At 57.3% G+C, this 15,882-nt stretch overlaps 1 protein-coding gene across 1 annotated transcript in view; it reads right to left on the bottom strand.

Annotated features, from left to right (window-relative positions):
* SDK2 (sidekick cell adhesion molecule 2) overlaps positions 1-15,882 on the bottom strand; it is a 126,972-nt gene that overhangs the window by 107,425 nt on the left and 3,665 nt on the right. The window contains exon 2 of the mRNA XM_006754624.2: positions 10,605-10,764. Coding sequence (XP_006754687.1) covers positions 10,605-10,764 — 160 coding nt within the window. The remainder of the gene's footprint in view (positions 1-10,604; positions 10,765-15,882) is intronic.

Here is a 15,882-nt window from a genome sequence, read left to right on the forward strand (position 1 = left end):
CCCAGTTGACTGCCAGCCCCATGCAACCTGGTGAGAGGCCCAGGAGAGACCCGCGGAGCAATAAGAAATCATTGTTGTTTAAGCCACTACGGTTTGGGTGGGTTTCTGGGCAGCAATAGCTCACTGAGCAGGGGCTGTGGCAGGGGCCAGGCTGGGCCGGCTCCGTGGGGCGGGGCCCCACTCTGTACGTGCCTAGGGGTTCAGGGTCAAGGAGCAGCTGCAGTGGCTGGAGCGTCTGGATGTGCTGCGGGCTGACTTCCGGGGTCGGTGCCCCGTCTCTTTGGGGGAGATTGTCTTTCTTGGTTACCATTCCTCGTTCTGCAGGACCAATGGCCTCTCCCTTCCCTAAGCCCTCTGTGAGCCCCCACCTGTGAGTCCCCACCTGCCCCACAGGCACTGAGCTGAGAACCCCCAGCCCCCAGGGGCTGACAGTGGGAGGTGCACCCTCCTCCAAGCCCACTGCAGGGGGCTCTGTGCCCCAGGGCCTGGGGCAGCCGGCGGGGAGCCAGCCTCTCCTTGGCTGGGTGGAGATTCAGTCACAGACACCCTGGCGCACAGTGAGTCAGGCCTCGGCAGAGACGCCTCTGGGGGGCAAAGACATGGGGAGAGGCCCCCTGAACCTCCCTCATTGGGAGGTTCCCATGAATGGGCCAGAGAGGGGCTCTGAGGAGTGGGGGACATGGGGGAGAGGAGACAGCACTAAAGCAGCACTCCCGGAAGCAGGGGTCATTACCAACTCCCCAGGCGGCTCTCTATCTAAACCATTTGCCTGCCTGGGCACATCACTGAGTCAAGGTCTAATTAGTTTCTGTGTCCTGGCTGGGAGCCATGAGGGGGCGGGGGCGCAGGAAGATCTGGGAGGGAGGGGGGAGGAAAGAAGAGGGGTCCCCAGGCCGCATTTCCATATATTGGAATAACCCAGAAAATAAACATATGTGCCTCCGATGGGGACCACCTCTCCCTGCCTCCCCCAGGACCCGGGTCCCGCCTGCCCCACCGCCCTGCACCTCTCCCTGTGCGTTGGTTTCCAGGGATCAAGGCCAAATGCAAACCTGTCAATTCCAGGTGATGGATGATCAAACCCTTGCTAATTTGCATGTGAAGTTTCTTGCGGTGGAAATGAACGCCTCAGTTCATCAGAGAAGGGCTTTCCCCAAGAGCCTTCCTTTGTTTTTTTAATTTATTTTTACTGATTTTAGAGAGGAAGGGAGAGGGAGCGAGAGAGAGAGAAACATCAACAACGAGAGGGGCCTGGGTTTCAATTTCAATTCTGACACTAAACGCAGGCCCCACCTTGGAGGAAAGTCATTTTCTCTCAGGGCCACAGTGTCCCCAGGCGCCAGCGGAGCCCACCTGTGGCTGGGCGTGTGCTCCCCTGACCTCGCTGCCCTTAGCGCGGGTCCTGAGCGGGGGCACCGCCATCCATCTCCGGCTTCCCCGGGAGGAGGGGGCCCTCTCCTTCCCCAAGCCAGGACCCATGGATGAGAGTGTGAGGAAACAGGTTGCCATGGAAACGAAGGCAGCCAATGTGTCAGCGATGTTTGCTTCTCTTCCCCCTGCTGTCCCCGTACATTTTGAGCGTATTTGTCTTCATTGACATAATTATTGCAGCGCCAACCGGAGGCCCAGGGAGCCATCTGTGCCCTCGCTGCTCACCACCTGCCCCTCGGGTTTAGGAGGAACCTGTCCTAAGTCCGGGGAGCCTGCCACCGCAGGGCAGGGGGCCAGGCCAGGCCCAAGGGCCTCAAGGCCGTGTTAGGAGGCGTCCTCGGGCACCGGTGGGGACCAGGTCAGAGCTGCCACAGGAACCAGGGTCCGTGTTCTCCCCCAGTGGCCTCACCCTCCGGCTGCTTTTGGCAGGACTGCCTGGAGGAGGCGGTGCCTTATTTCACCCCAGGAGCTGGAGCCTTCCTTCCGCTCACGCTCGGGGTGCAGGGACCAGGCCCCAGTCCCTCCAGCCTCCGTCTTCCTTTGTGCAATGATGGTGTCACACTGCGTGCTCATCCTCCACCCAGGATCCCCTGAAGCAGCGAGGAAGCCACTCCGGGCAACTCAGTGAACTCTGTGCAACCATCGACTGGATTGTCACAAAAAGTCAAAGGGGGCAGGAGAGACCCCCAAGAGGGGCCCTTACCCAGCCAGACCCCTGATCCCACACGGCAGGCTGCCTGCACGCAGAGGGCCAGCTCTGGCTCCCACTGGGTGAGTCTAGCGTGGGAGCCCTGGTGCCTCGCTCTAGGAAACTGGCTTTCAGTGGGGCGATGGGGGCCCCCCAGGGCACATCTGGCAAGGCCTGGAGGCATTTTTGGCTGTCACATCTGGGGGAGGGGCAACTGGCATGTAGTGGGTGGAGGCCAGGATTCGGCTCAGCAGCCTGCAGGGCACAGGGCAGTCCCTGCACCAGAGCATGATACTGCCCCAATGTGCCTGGCGCCCAGGTTCGTCACTGTGCTCCCCACGGCAGCCCAGGGCGTGGTCCGAGGGTCCCTGAGGCTCCACCATCCCCTCCTGCAGACACGGCGCGCTCGTGGGGAGGGCAGGTCAGCCCTCCTCCTTCGGATCCCCCGCCTGCCTGGGGGCCCCTCTCCTCCCCGCCCAGCTCCCCCATCTCTCCCGGAGGATTCGCACATTTCTAGACTCGTTAACTTTTAATTACTACCTTCCCTTTGCCTGCGTATGCTGGCTCCACGCCACGTACATCTCTATTAAAATTCAATTTATGCCCATCACAACCAATTCCGGTACCTCAGCTCTCACCCGCAGCCTTCCACTTCCACACAAGATGTCCAAGCCTGCGGTCGAACTGGAGTAAACCTCCAGAGAGGCTGGGAGCCGGGCAGGTGGGCCCTGGCTTCGGAGAGGAAGAGGAGCCCGGACCTCCCTGGAGGGTGGGAACGAGCCCTTGGCCAGAGAGTCTGCGGTGGACAGAGCCTGCCCGCGGGGAGGAGGAGGGGTGCTCCCACCCACCTTCCGAGTTATAGAGATTTGGACGACCAAACACCCTACTGCATACTTGCTGTCATGTGACACTCGACCCCTGGAGGCAGCTACTAGTTCTATCATTCCCATTTAATAGACTTGCCAACGGTGGCGAAGGTTCAGTAATTTGCCTAAAGGCTTACAGTGATTCAGGGCAGGCCTGGGGTTCATTTTGGGGGGATCTTGGTGCTGAATCTTGGGGGATCAGGCAGCAAAGGGGTGTAAGGACAGTGCGGGTAGAGGCAGAGGTGAGCAAAGGCATGATGGTATCCAATAGCTAAGAGCATCGCTCAGCCCAAGAGCGAAGGGGGTCGGTGAGAGGAGGCTGGAAGGAGGGGTGGTGGGACCAGGTTATGGGGGTCTTGAGCTCCCTTGATCGAGATCCTCTAAGGACTGCCCACCACCTGCGGCTGCAGCCCAGAATGTTCTCCCTGGCATTCGCCGTCCTCCCTGTCATCTTGTGCCATCTCCCCGGCTTCCTGGGCGCCAGCTGGCCCCTCGCGTCTGCTCGTCCCTGCCTCCACTTCTTCACTCCTACCCCACCTGCCAGGGGCCGTAAGCTCACTGCTTATGAGCAAATGTCGGCATCTCCTTCGTGGAGGGGAAGGCCTGACTGTCGCTGGGTCCTGCGGCTTCAGGCCTTGGGTAGGGACTGACATGCAGCTGCGCACTCCTCACCACCCTGCCGCCGCCCCTGCGGGTTGTTGGTGTGCAGGGATGGAGAATGAGAGCCTAGCCCTAGCCGGTTTGGCTCAGTGGATAGAGTGTCGGCCTGCAACTGAAGGGTCCCGGGTTCGACTCCAGTCAAGGGCACATGCTGGGGTGGCGGGCTCCATGCCCAGTAGGGGGTGTGCAGGAGGCAGCCGATCAATGATTCTCTCTCATCTTTGATGTTTCTATCTCTCTTTTCCTCTCCCTTCCTTCCTGAAATCAATAAAAATACATTTAAAAAAAATTAGTAAAAAAGAGAATGAGAGTAAGTGGAAGTGGCCGGCAGGGGAGTGTCCGTGATCACGAGTTCACGTACGTGAAGCACGCAGAGCAGGGCAGGGCCCGTGGTAAGTCTCGCGTGTTAGCTGCGGATCGCTCCCCTCTGCAGCTCTTCAGAAGGCTGGCTGGGCCGTCCCCAGAAGGCCGAGCCCTGGCAGTGCCACGGACCTGGGACAGGACAAGCACAGCAAGAATATAGAGGAGGGGATGGTCCCAGGCTTGGGGTCTGAAAGATCCAGGCTGAACCTGACTCCTGGTATGGCTGTGTGACCTTGTGCAAGTTGCTGGACCTCTCTGATCCCTGCCTCCCAGCTCGGAGGCAGAGATAATAATAGCATCAGCCTCCCAGGACGGCTGCCGGTAAGAGCTTGGCGGGGTTCCTGGCATTCACGTGGCATGTGCTCCGGTGCTCACTGGGAAGCCAGCCACCTCTGCCTCTGCCGCCTCTGCCGCCCACTCTCACTTCTACTCGCTTGTGAGGGGAGGCCAGGGGATAAGCGAGAGACAAAGCCGCTGGCCCGGGAGTTTCCCTTCATCCTCGCCTCTGAAGAATTTCAAAGGCTGCCCCGTCTTTGTCTGTGTCCCCTGTTCTGTGCTGCTCACCAGGGCTGTCACACGCCTGGGGCTTTCTTCTCCCATCACTGAGCCTGTGCAGTTCCCCGAGAGACCTGGGCACCCAGCCTGGGGCCAGCCACACGCCCGGCCTGGCTCACCTGGTCTTCCCTCCACATACCGGCTCTTTTCCACGCCAGCCAGGGGCCGCCTGGGGCTCCGGGAGCAGGACTCAGCCTCAGCTGGTCTCACACCCTCGCGTGGGCCCCTCAGAAGTGCCGCAGGCCCCTGGTTTCTGGACTCTTGGGCCAGAAGAGTGACACCAAGTGACTGGGGTGGAGAGAGGACAGAACACACTCGGGTCCTGAGGCAGTCTCTCTGGGACCTGCCCGGCGCCCTGTTGATGACCCCAGGCAGGTCCTGGAACTTCTCTGAGCCTCAGGGTCCTCGTTTGCCAAGTGAGAGTAATAAACGCTCACTTCCTGGTGCTGCTGTGAGATGACGTTTGAAGATACCTGGCGGCCGGCGACCCTCCATAAACCTCCTTTGGGTGTGCGCCCTGATTATGTGGGGGAGTGTGTGTGTGTGAGAGAGAGAGAGGCGGGGGGGAGGTCTGCCTAGCTGACTGGTTTTCCTAGTTAGTTTTAGGTGTGAGGATAATTATGGGAGAAGGCATTATCGGGCAGGACAAAATGAAGTGGTTGATGACTTGGCCGTGATGTGGTCACAAGGGCAGGTGGTCACGATCCACGTGGGGTGATGGCCCCTGGAGAGTTGGGGAGGGGATGGGGGGCCGAGGAGGGAGTGTGGGTGGCAGTTCTGATGCTAGAGTCTCCAACAGCGACCTGGAGGACCTGACCCTTATGTGAGTGACCGTCTCACAAAGTCAGGAAGCTACACAAACACACCTACAGGCTTTGCACAGACACATGCTCACAACCATTAAACGCATGCAAGACTGTAAAGGAACTGAGCGTACACACATACACCCACACACACACACCCACACACACACACATCCGCATGCAAGACTGTGAAGGAACTGAGCGTGTACTCTCCCTCTCTCTCTCTCTCTCTCTCTCTCTCTCTCTCTCTCTCTCTAACAAACACATCAGACCAAATATCTCTGACTGAGCATTGTGTCCAACCTCCCCCTACACCCCAGCACACACCATTGGTCCCAGGAGGCTGTGTGCCTGTCCCACCTGGCATGGAGGGCAGTGGGGACAATGCCCACACCTTTGGGAGGGTTTCCCCAGGCACCATCCCACCCACCTGGGAAAATAAATCTCTCTCTCTTTTTAGAATTAAATGTTTTGTACCCAAGTGGTATCCCCAGCAGTCACAGCCCCAAACTGGAATTTCAAGGCCGGTTTCCAAATGGATAAAGCACGTCACCAACAAGGGGCAAGAGGAGTTCTATGAAGGGTCCTGGGTTGCAGTCACTGGCACAGGTGTGCAGAGCTCCCGTGACCACTTGGGAGCGGATCCGCTCACCTGCACGTGAGAGCTGGTGGGTCTGTTACCGGATTAGTCCCCACTCTCCTCTAAGCCCGGCATCTTACATAATCCCAACAGGGACCAGCTATTGCATGTCTGCTGCGCCGGGGACGGGGCTCTCTCACAGACCATTTAATCCTCCCTCTAAGCCTCTAAAGCAGGCCTGACTGTGCCTGATTCCCAGGCGAGGAAGCAAAGGCAGGTGGCTAAGTGATCCTGCCAGAGCCACAGACGGGTGAGGGGTGGCAGCGTGACCGCGCTCAGGTGGCCCGCGCTCAGAGTCCATCTACTCCCACCTGCTCCCACGGGTGGCTGTGGACCCACAAGCACGCCGCAGCCACTGGTACTCGGGCGGATGCATAGGATTTCCTTTGTGCAGACATGTCACACACACACATGCACGCACGCACACACACACACACACACACGTGCACACACACAGACCTATCTGTTACAGACCCCACTGTGGATAAAGACCTTCAGAGCTGGACATGCATGCAAACTTCTTCCTTTGGCGACCGGGTGGGAAACACAGCTAAACTTACGGCAGCCCTTCCTATCTGAGTGCGTTCAGCCATCTTTCTGCCTGAAAATTGGATATGGTCACCTGACCTGACGCCAGGAAGTTCTCAGCAGCGAGCAGGATGAGGAGCTGGCCGACCTACGCAGGGGCTTTTCAGGATGAATTTATTTAAAAGCTGAATGGGCAACACGTTGTCGAGCCAACAAGGCAAGAAAGAGCAAGAAATCCAATGTGGACACGTCCAAAGGAGCCAGCACCCAGCGGGAGGAAGCCCACTGGCCAAGTTTGGGTTGCGGTGTGAGCCCAAGTGAATAATGACAGGGCTGGACTAGAACACACCAAGGAGGAACAATGACCCGTGAGCTTATACTGATGCTAAGTTGTGAGAAAGCACAGATCTTTCCTTATAAAAGAATGCCAGCTCCTAGGAGGGAAAGCAATGACAGAAATAGAAAATCTGCTTATTCAACCGCAGGAAGCGGCGGTGAGAACGGACCCAGGTAAGACGCATCGGTGGCTACGGGACCCGGATGGGAGATTCCTGGAGAGGAGATGATTCGCACAGTCTTAAGCTGTCCGCCAGAGCGGGGAACACACCTTAATACTTTCACGATGGAGACATCCGGTGGACGTCACCTTGACCAGTTGAAGCAAATCTACCGTCACCAATAATGGGGCAAAATGACACGGGTGCCTTCAAGTGTGAACAATGAGAGGACGCATTCTGGCCCAAAAGGTTGGACATCACAAATCCACACTGAAGGACAAAACCACCTGAACTCTCAATGTCAACGCTGTGACAGAGGATAAAGAAGGAGGAACAGTTCCGGGTTTAAGGAGTCTGAAGTCTAAGAGACACGGCAGCTAAGTGCAACGCGGGTTAGATTCTGTAGCAAACAACAACACTAAAAATAACCACAAAGGACGTAAGTGGGACAAATGGAGAAATCTGGGCTGTGTGTGAGCTAGTAGCACGGTATCAATGTGAAGTCTTTCTGGGGTGAAAATTGTACGGTGGTTCTTCAGAAGAATGGCTTATACCTAGCAATCCTACTCAGGATTAAAGGGACATCGTGTCAGCAACTCATTACTTTTAAAAAAATGTTTTTATTGATTTCATAGAGGAAGGGAGAGGGAGAGATAGAAACATCTCTCTATATAAAAGGCTAATTTGCAAAGTGTCCCCTCAGGAGTTGAACTGGGAGACCGGGAGTTCGATTATGCGCTATGATGTGCACTGACCACCAGGGGGTGGCGCGGAACATGGCGGGTGACCAGTGGCGGCGGCGGGGCGCTGAGGGAGTGAGGGAAGGAGGAGGCAGGGAGGCGGGGAACTTGATTGGCCCTGATTGCAGGCCAGGCCTAGGGACCCTACCCATGTATGAATTTCGTGCACCGGGTCTCTAGTCAAAGATAGGAGAGAATCATCAATCGGCTGCCTCCTGCACATCCTCTACTAGGGATCGAGCCCACAACCCAGGCATGAGCCCTGGCAGGGAATCAAACCCTGGTTTATGGGTCAAAGCTCAATCACTGAGCCACACCAGCCGGGAGCAATTCATTCTTAAACAACTCAGCAAAAAAGTACATTCATATGTGTGTGCATGGAGGGAGAAGAGAAGAGAGAGCACAGGTGTAAGTTCTTAACAGTTGGTGAACGGTAAAATGTATACAGGTATTTATGGTGCTACACTTACAGTTTTTCTAAGATTAGAAAATTTGCAAAATTAAAAGAAGAGAAAGAAAGGAAAAGCACCTGCTGTGAGCCAGGCTCTCCCTGGGGGCAGAGGAGGTGAAAGGGACACAGTGGCTTCTGTTCCCCCCTCTGCTAACTGCTCTCACCCTCCTTCCCCACCATGGGCTCCAGTGTGGGGCTGCCACACAGTGTCCTATGGCCTGGAGTAGACCCCCGCGGGAGGCCTGGCCATTAGCACTCCTCAGCCAGCCTTCTTGGGGTGAGGAGGCTGGGGACGAGCCCCCCTAGTGCAGGGGTGGGGAACGTCCGGCCCACAGACAGAAATCATTTGGTCTGGCCCTACCAAGGCATCAGGGTAATTTTACAGCAGGCTCATTTTTAAGTTGGTAATTCTGTGTGGCCCACGAATGATGTGATAAATATCTAAATGGCCTTGGGAGGAAAAACGGTCCCACCCTGCCCTAGTGGAAGCTCATTTGTGTCCCCAGAGGAACTTCCACCCAACCAAGCTCCTATTTGCCTTCTCCCCCTGCTGAGCTTTCTAGAACTTGGAGAGAGATGGCTGAGGGTGCACCTTAAGGAAGCGATCCTTCTTCAATGAGAGGCAGTGCTGGGTGGTAAAGAGCTCTAGCTCAGGGATTCAGACGACTGCTAGTCAAAGCCCAGCTCAACAGTCTGGCCTTGGGGACATTGCTTAAGCTCTCGAAGCCTCGGTGTGCTCATCTGTAGAATGGGGAACCTGGGACTGCTTGCAGGAGTAAAGGAGATCATCACATCATAACCTCTGCCATGTAAGTTCTGCTTCGCTGCCAATGATCAGGATTATCATCGGGACCATCCTACTGTTTCCAAAGGAAGCCCCTTCCGTGGCTGGGATGCCTGACCCATACACTGAGCTGGAACCGGCTTCCGTGTAGTGCCCGCCCTCGGGTCCTTACAGTTCCCAGGCACCAAAAGAGTAGCTGGGAACCAGGTAAAGAACCACTTCCCTCCTAGATCCTGCCTCCAGCTCTCGGCCGGTGGCAGTCAAGGGCGGGCTGGGAGGCTCCAGGCACCACTGACACCCACGGTGTGCCACCTGTGTGCCATTCAGGTATGCCCAACACTTGAGAGGGGGCAGGGGCTCCTCACAGAGGCTGCCACACTGCCCCTTGCTGCCAGGCTGTGGCCAGGAGTGCCTCTGGTCCCCAACCCAAAACCCTGGCAGGGGCTGCTCAGAGGGGGTTCCCAAGTCTCCTCGTGGGCACCCTGGAGACCGGAGGCCCCCAGCGGCCAGCAATGGGGGCCGCCTGCTTCCTGGTCCCCCTCTCACCACCCAGAGGGGAAGGTGGCCCTCCTGCTCCCTCCTTTCCCAAAGTGGCCACACCCAGGGACCAGTGCAGGCCAGGGTGGGGGCAGAGGACCCTGGAAGTCACCCCGGGCCCTGGGCTCCCTCTGTGTGAAGAAAAGGAGAGTTCTCCTGGAAAGGACAGCTCCTCAAACAATTAACCCCTCCTCTCATTTGCATTCCTGTCCCCAGCGGCAGATTTGTATCAACATCCCCAGGGCAAGGCAATCTTGTTTCCTCAACAAAACCAATTATACACATCAGGCCGGGATTAATCGAAAGCCCCAGTGACGGGAGCAGACAGGAGGGGAGGAGAGGAAGACTGAGAGAGCGCCTGGGGAGGGCTGCAGGCCAGCTGGGCTGGGGGTAGCTGCCTCCAGGACCCCTTCTACTGGTAGCCACAAACCCTCGTCTGAGACCCTGCTCTCTCTCCATCCTCTCCTTCGCCCCCACTTGGCAGCGTCCTGGAAGGGGAGGGTCAGCCCAGCCCAGGGCTCAGAGTGAGGCCACAAGAAGGGAGTGGAGATAACTGAAGACCCTGGACGAGCCACCTCCCTGCCCCCTCCTCAACAGGTCCCCCAAATAGCTGTGCTCTTATTGACCCAGGCTGCCTCAGGCCGCACCCCTCTGTGGAACCCAGGCCCTACCTCTGGTGCCCCAGATAGGTTCTTCTCCGTGGGGAGGAGAGAGAGGGCTCAGCTCACAGCCAGGGCAATAGTTCGCTGCTGGTAGAAAGCACCCCAACCCCCACCACCCCCATCACCGCCTCTGCCCACCCACTGCTGCATGGGCCACCCATCCGGGCAGCACCCTGGCCCACCTCCCAGCCACCCTCTATGGGCTCAGAAGGGCACGGTTTTCTCACCCCTGGGCAGGGCCATCTTTGGCCCCCAATTCTGACAGCCCAGCCTCCCAGTTGCACTGGATCGGGAGTCCCCGCCCCCAAACTGCCCAGGCCCCCAACCTGGCACCCTTTCGGGGCGTGGCAGGCCCCTGGCAGCGGGAGGAAGGGAAGGGAGGTAGGGGCGGGTGCTTGCCTGTACTCCAGGGAGAACTTGGTCAGCTCCCGGCTGTTGTGCAGCCACTTGAACTCCAGCGGCCAGCTGCCCTCAGCCATGCAGGTGAGCACCAGGCGGTTCCCCTCGAGGTGCACCTGCGTCCGCACCGGCTCCGTCTTGAAATAGGGGGCCACGTCATCTGTGGGGGACAGAGAACAAAGCCACGTGATCGCTTGCTCACCTTGATTCTGTGGCGCATTTAGAGCCCTAACACCCCTCGGCGGGAGGAGCAGGTGCAGCCAGGGAACTTGCCCGGTGGATTGTGGCTGGGCAGGACTTGAACTTGGGCCAGTCTGACTTCAGGGGAATCCAGGGTTGGGCCCACCCGGGGGACCCCCTCCACTGCCAGGCTGCTCGATCCTCCCATCCCTGACCCTGTGCCCACCTGCCCTGACCTCCGCATTTGTATGCCAGGTCAGCTCCCTGGACAGAGGAAGCGCTGCCACCCGGGCTGCGGGTGTGGGCCTGGGGACTGCTATCCCTCTCTGCAGTCACGCTCACCTCCCGACCTGACTCGGTCAGCCCGGCCACGCATGAGCCCCCCACGGCTCCCCTCAAAGAACACAGTACACTCCAGGCCCCGGACGCCAGGGGACCACTGAGGCCTTCCTGCCCTCCTGGCCAGTGGGAGAGGCAGTGACATAGGCAAGGGGTTGACAAAAGGACAGGGAGAGATGGGGGCAGGGGAGGGCCTCCATGCCCATCACTGAGCCCGCCTGCCCTTTGGGGATGGGGAGGGGCTGGGGGAGAAGCCAACATCTGGACCAACAAGGACGAAAGCGCCCGCTAGGTTCTGGGCTGTTCGAGATGCTTTAACGATGCTCATGTACTCCGCACGCAACCCCACGACCAGACAGGATCATAACCCTCCTCTCAGGCACGGATTAGAAACCTGCGCAGGTGCAGGCGAGCCAGACCGAGCCCAGCACCTTCCCCGTCACTCAGAGCCAGACAGGAAGCTGCTGGCAGGGTGGGCCTTGGGCGTCCGGTCCTCCAGGCCAACGGTGGATGGCCCCAGCATCCACACCCTGCCTGCGCTCACCCTCCCATCATCTGCTGGGCGTGGACAAGTACATATTCACTTTTCTGAGTCTCAGTTTCTCCATCACGAGGCACAAGGAGAGAACAGGCACCTGGAGGCCGTAAGGATGAAAGGAAATAATAACTGAAAATGCTGGAGTAGATGCTCTGCAAATGTTCACTTCTTTCCCCAAAACAAACGTGTGAGGTCCCTGTCAGGGAGGGGCTGCCATGCAGCGTCGGCTGGTGCCCCAGGCACGCCCTGGCCTGGAACTGACTCTTCTCAGTGAGCTCAGAGGGTAGAAACCGTAAGATGCTTTTTTTTTTTTTGCCTAAGAAATGGGCTCAAGCAACGGAAGACAATGGCAGGGAGCAGGTGACTCAAAGGCTGGAGGGAGTAAAGCGACTTGCCGCTGGGAGAGGCTGGTCAGCCCGTTGGGCGTGGAGAAGCTGGGCCCTCCCCATGGTAGGCTGACCCCTGGGAGCATCAGTGGGGCCCGGAGCCCTGGACCTCAAGTCCATCCTCCCACCCTCAGAGTCAACCAGCATCGGCGCCCACGGTCAGCAAGCCCAGGATTTGTGTCAAGGCCTCACTCTGGACTCAAGTGAAACCATCAAGCATGTTTGGGGTCCAGGCTGCCTAGCACCCCCACCCCAAGCCCAAGGCCTCAAGCTTATGAGTGTGTAGCTTGCGAGGGTTTGGGGGAGTCTCCCTTGAGCCCCATCCGTGCTGCGGACCCTCACTGTGGGGGCCACGGGAGGCAGACCGGGAGGACCAAAGGCGGCTGGAGGAGAAAGTGCAGGCCCACCAGAAGGCCACCTGGACCACGGTCTCCGCGTGACCGCTGACGCTTCAGCCTCGGATTGATTCGATGCTGCTTACACGCACATCTCTCCGTCCCTCTAACAGCGGTCATGTCAGCACATGGCTTTGCGAGCCATTGGAAAGGTGCGTGTACTCAGGGCAGTGGCAGCATCCCCTGGTCCCTGGCTTCTGGGGTCCCAGCCCACCTCTGTGGAGAGGCAGACAGGCATGCATTTGCCCAGAAAACACACACACACACACACACACGCACACACGCACACACATGCACACGCACACATGCACCGGGGCGCACATACACGCACACGATTCTCTGCCCGCCTGCCTGCTGTGGAAGCCTCCAGCTCTGCTCTGCTCTCCGTTTAACAAATGGGCACATTCTCACTTCAAAGGCTCATTCATATTCTCCAGCAGCTTTCAAGAGCCCTTGGAATCGCGTTTTTAAAAACCCTCTGTTAGTTCCTGTCATCACTCGTTTGTTTTAAAACACTAACATTCCCAGCCCCAGAGTGATTCAGACCCTTGGATGTGGGGTGACTCAGACCCAGCACAAGTCGGGGTGTGCGCGCGAGTGTGTGTGGTGTGTTCTTGCACGCACACAAGCACACCCGCGCTCGGCACCCAGACCCCCTGGCCTCTGTCAACCGCTCGCTGAGCAATTTGCTCCCAGCTCTGCGTTTGCCAGTTCGCTCCTCTGGCTCTCCCGGGGGTGCCAGCCTGCAGCCGAATGGCTTTTGCTTGGACGGGTTGATTCCTGCGGCTGCAGAGACGATGAGGCGGCGAAGAGGGAGAGAAGTGTGGATAGGCCTTCCTGAGACCCTACGGGGCGCGCAGCATCCCTCATCCTCACAAGGTGGCACAGAGAGAGGCAAGGCTCCTCTCCCCACCCCCCGCCTCCCCGCAGGGCCCCTTGCCATCAGGGTGCAGGGACGGGAGGGAGGCCCTACACAGGAATGAATGAGAGCTCTGGTGGGGAGTCAGGCAGCTGGTTCCCCTTGATGGGCCCCCTTGCCCCAAAGCAGGAGACGGCGGGGGGACTGGGAGGGTGTGTGCAGCAGGGGAGACACTGATGGTAAGAGCACACGGGTAGGCATAGCGGTGTGTGTAGGTGTGTGTCTGTGTGCATCTGTGCATGCATGTAAGCATGTTTGCATCTGTGTGCACCGGTGTGTACCATGTAGCATTTATTTTGAGGTAAAGTGTGAGGAAGAGAGTCAACTTCTCTTCTGCATCTGTGACTGCTGTATAGCTACGTCTGTGTGTATGTCTGTGTGCCTGTATATGTATGTCCGTGTGTATGTTTGGGCATGTGTGCGTGTGTGTTTACGGGCAGGAACAGATTTCTGCGCCAGGAATGCGCAGATGGGTAGCGCAGACTGTTGACCTTGGACACGTTTCTTAACCTTTTTGCACCTCAGTTCCCTTAGTTGTAAACTGCTGTGAGGAGTAAGCAATTAACAAAGTGCACAGAGAAGTGCCTGGCACCGGTGGCCACTATTACTATCGGTCGGACATGCCGATGGACAGACTGCCCCTGAGAGGGGCTCGGACCCTGTTGGCGGGTCCAGCTCCTCTTGGCCTGAGTCCTGGGTTGTGCAGTGTAGACCTGTGCAGGGGCTCACAGCCGCCCTACTCGCCGCCACCGCGGTGGGACGGGGTCCCTGAGGATGGAGGAGGATCGTGGGTGGAAAGAATCAACGCGCCACAGCTCTCATTCTCTTCCACGTGTCCTCAGGTTGGAAACACACATAGGCTGGACTTTCAACTGGACAAAGCGATTCTGAAGTTCACGTTGGAAAAGAAAAACAAAAAGCAAACTGAAAGGAACAGCCAAGAAAACTCTGAAAAGGAATGGTAAGCAGGGGGCCCCAGTACAGGTACGGAACCATATTCTAAAGCTGCAATAATTAAAACAGTGTGTTCGTGTACAAGTAGATGGAGGAAGCAACGGACTGAAAAGTCTAGAAACAGACTCCCGTCCATATGGCGTGATCTCCTAGATGAGTGTAGGATTTCAAGTCCGCGGGGGAAAGTTCGATCATTCAACAAATGGCCCTGGAACAGCTAAAGAGCCATTTGGGAGGGGAAAAAAAACGTTGCATCTCTTCCTCACACTTCACCTCAAAATAAACGCTAGATGGATCAATGTTTTAAACATGAAAAATAAATTCTAAAAGAGCTGGAAAAAAAATCACAGGGGCTTAAAAATACATAATCTTGGCAAAGCGAAGGATTCGCCAAGCACTTTCTAAGTACTACACAAACTCCAGAAAGTCGTAAAACAGATTGATGCCTTCAACTACATAAAAATTGTGCATGGGGGGAGGGGGGTGTGTGGGGGGAAGACCCATAAACAAAAAGAAGCAACACAATGACAAACTGGGGGGAAATATTTGCAACTTTTATCATGGACAAAGAGCTCGTTTTCCTGGCATAAAAAAATAGGCCCATAAATCAATAAGAAAGAGATAAACACACCAACAGAAAAATGGGCAAAGGATATGAACAGTTCCCAGAAAGGAATTACAAATAACTCCAAAATGTACAGGGGGGCTGCGCCTCCCGATAAGCCAAAGGCAGACGGAAACCCACCGAAGACACCTGCTTTTCCCACCGCTTTCGCCAAGACCCGAAAGCGTGACAATACCCGGGCTGGCCCGCCCCTGGAGGCCCGGGCGGGCTCCCACACAGCTCGGGGGGACGCTCACTGGTACCACATCCATAGGGGCAATTTGGCAATTGCACCCCTCCCCCAACCCGCCCAGCCTGCAAGGAATTCACCTTCCTCCGAGGCACCCGTGCAAGCGTGTCACAGGCGCTCTCCGCTCTGCAGCAGCAGGAGTGAGAAGCCCCCCGCATGCCCGTCAGGGCGGCGCTGGCTAGAGAAATGGCTGCACCTCCTGACAACAGAATCCTCCAGCGTGGCCTCAGGAACCCTTTCTGAGAACCACTGCTAAGTGAAGAAAAGCGAGGTGCAGCACGGGGTGCGTGATCGGCAGCCGCTTGTGCACAAGTGCTTTTTGCTTCAAACACAAAAATGTATTTGCTTGTAGAGCAGCGACTTCTTTTCTGGGGGGTTTACGTAATGCTTTAAGGAGAACGGGGTGGCTCAGGGCTGGGGGTGGGGACAGGGCTGGGGTAGCGTTCATTCTACACCGTAAGGAGGGTTCATGCTGTGCCCCACAGGCATAAAGGGAATGCTTATGCATCGTCAGAGCGATGCATACATGTGCATACATGTGCGTACATGTGCATACATGTGCATATACGTGTGTGAGTGCGCAGGGTGAGCAGTCAGTCATGGGGCAGCCCTGCTGGCGACAGGAAGGGCAGGCCTTCTGGGTGTGTGGGGCACAGGGGTGTGGTGTGGTGGGGCTGGGAGTCTCTGACCACTGGAGCCTGGGCCCCTCTTAA

Source organism: Myotis davidii, unplaced genomic scaffold (assembly GCF_000327345.1).
Source record: "Myotis davidii unplaced genomic scaffold, ASM32734v1 scaffold172, whole genome shotgun sequence".
NCBI classification, from domain to species: Eukaryota; Metazoa; Chordata; class Mammalia; order Chiroptera; family Vespertilionidae; genus Myotis; species Myotis davidii.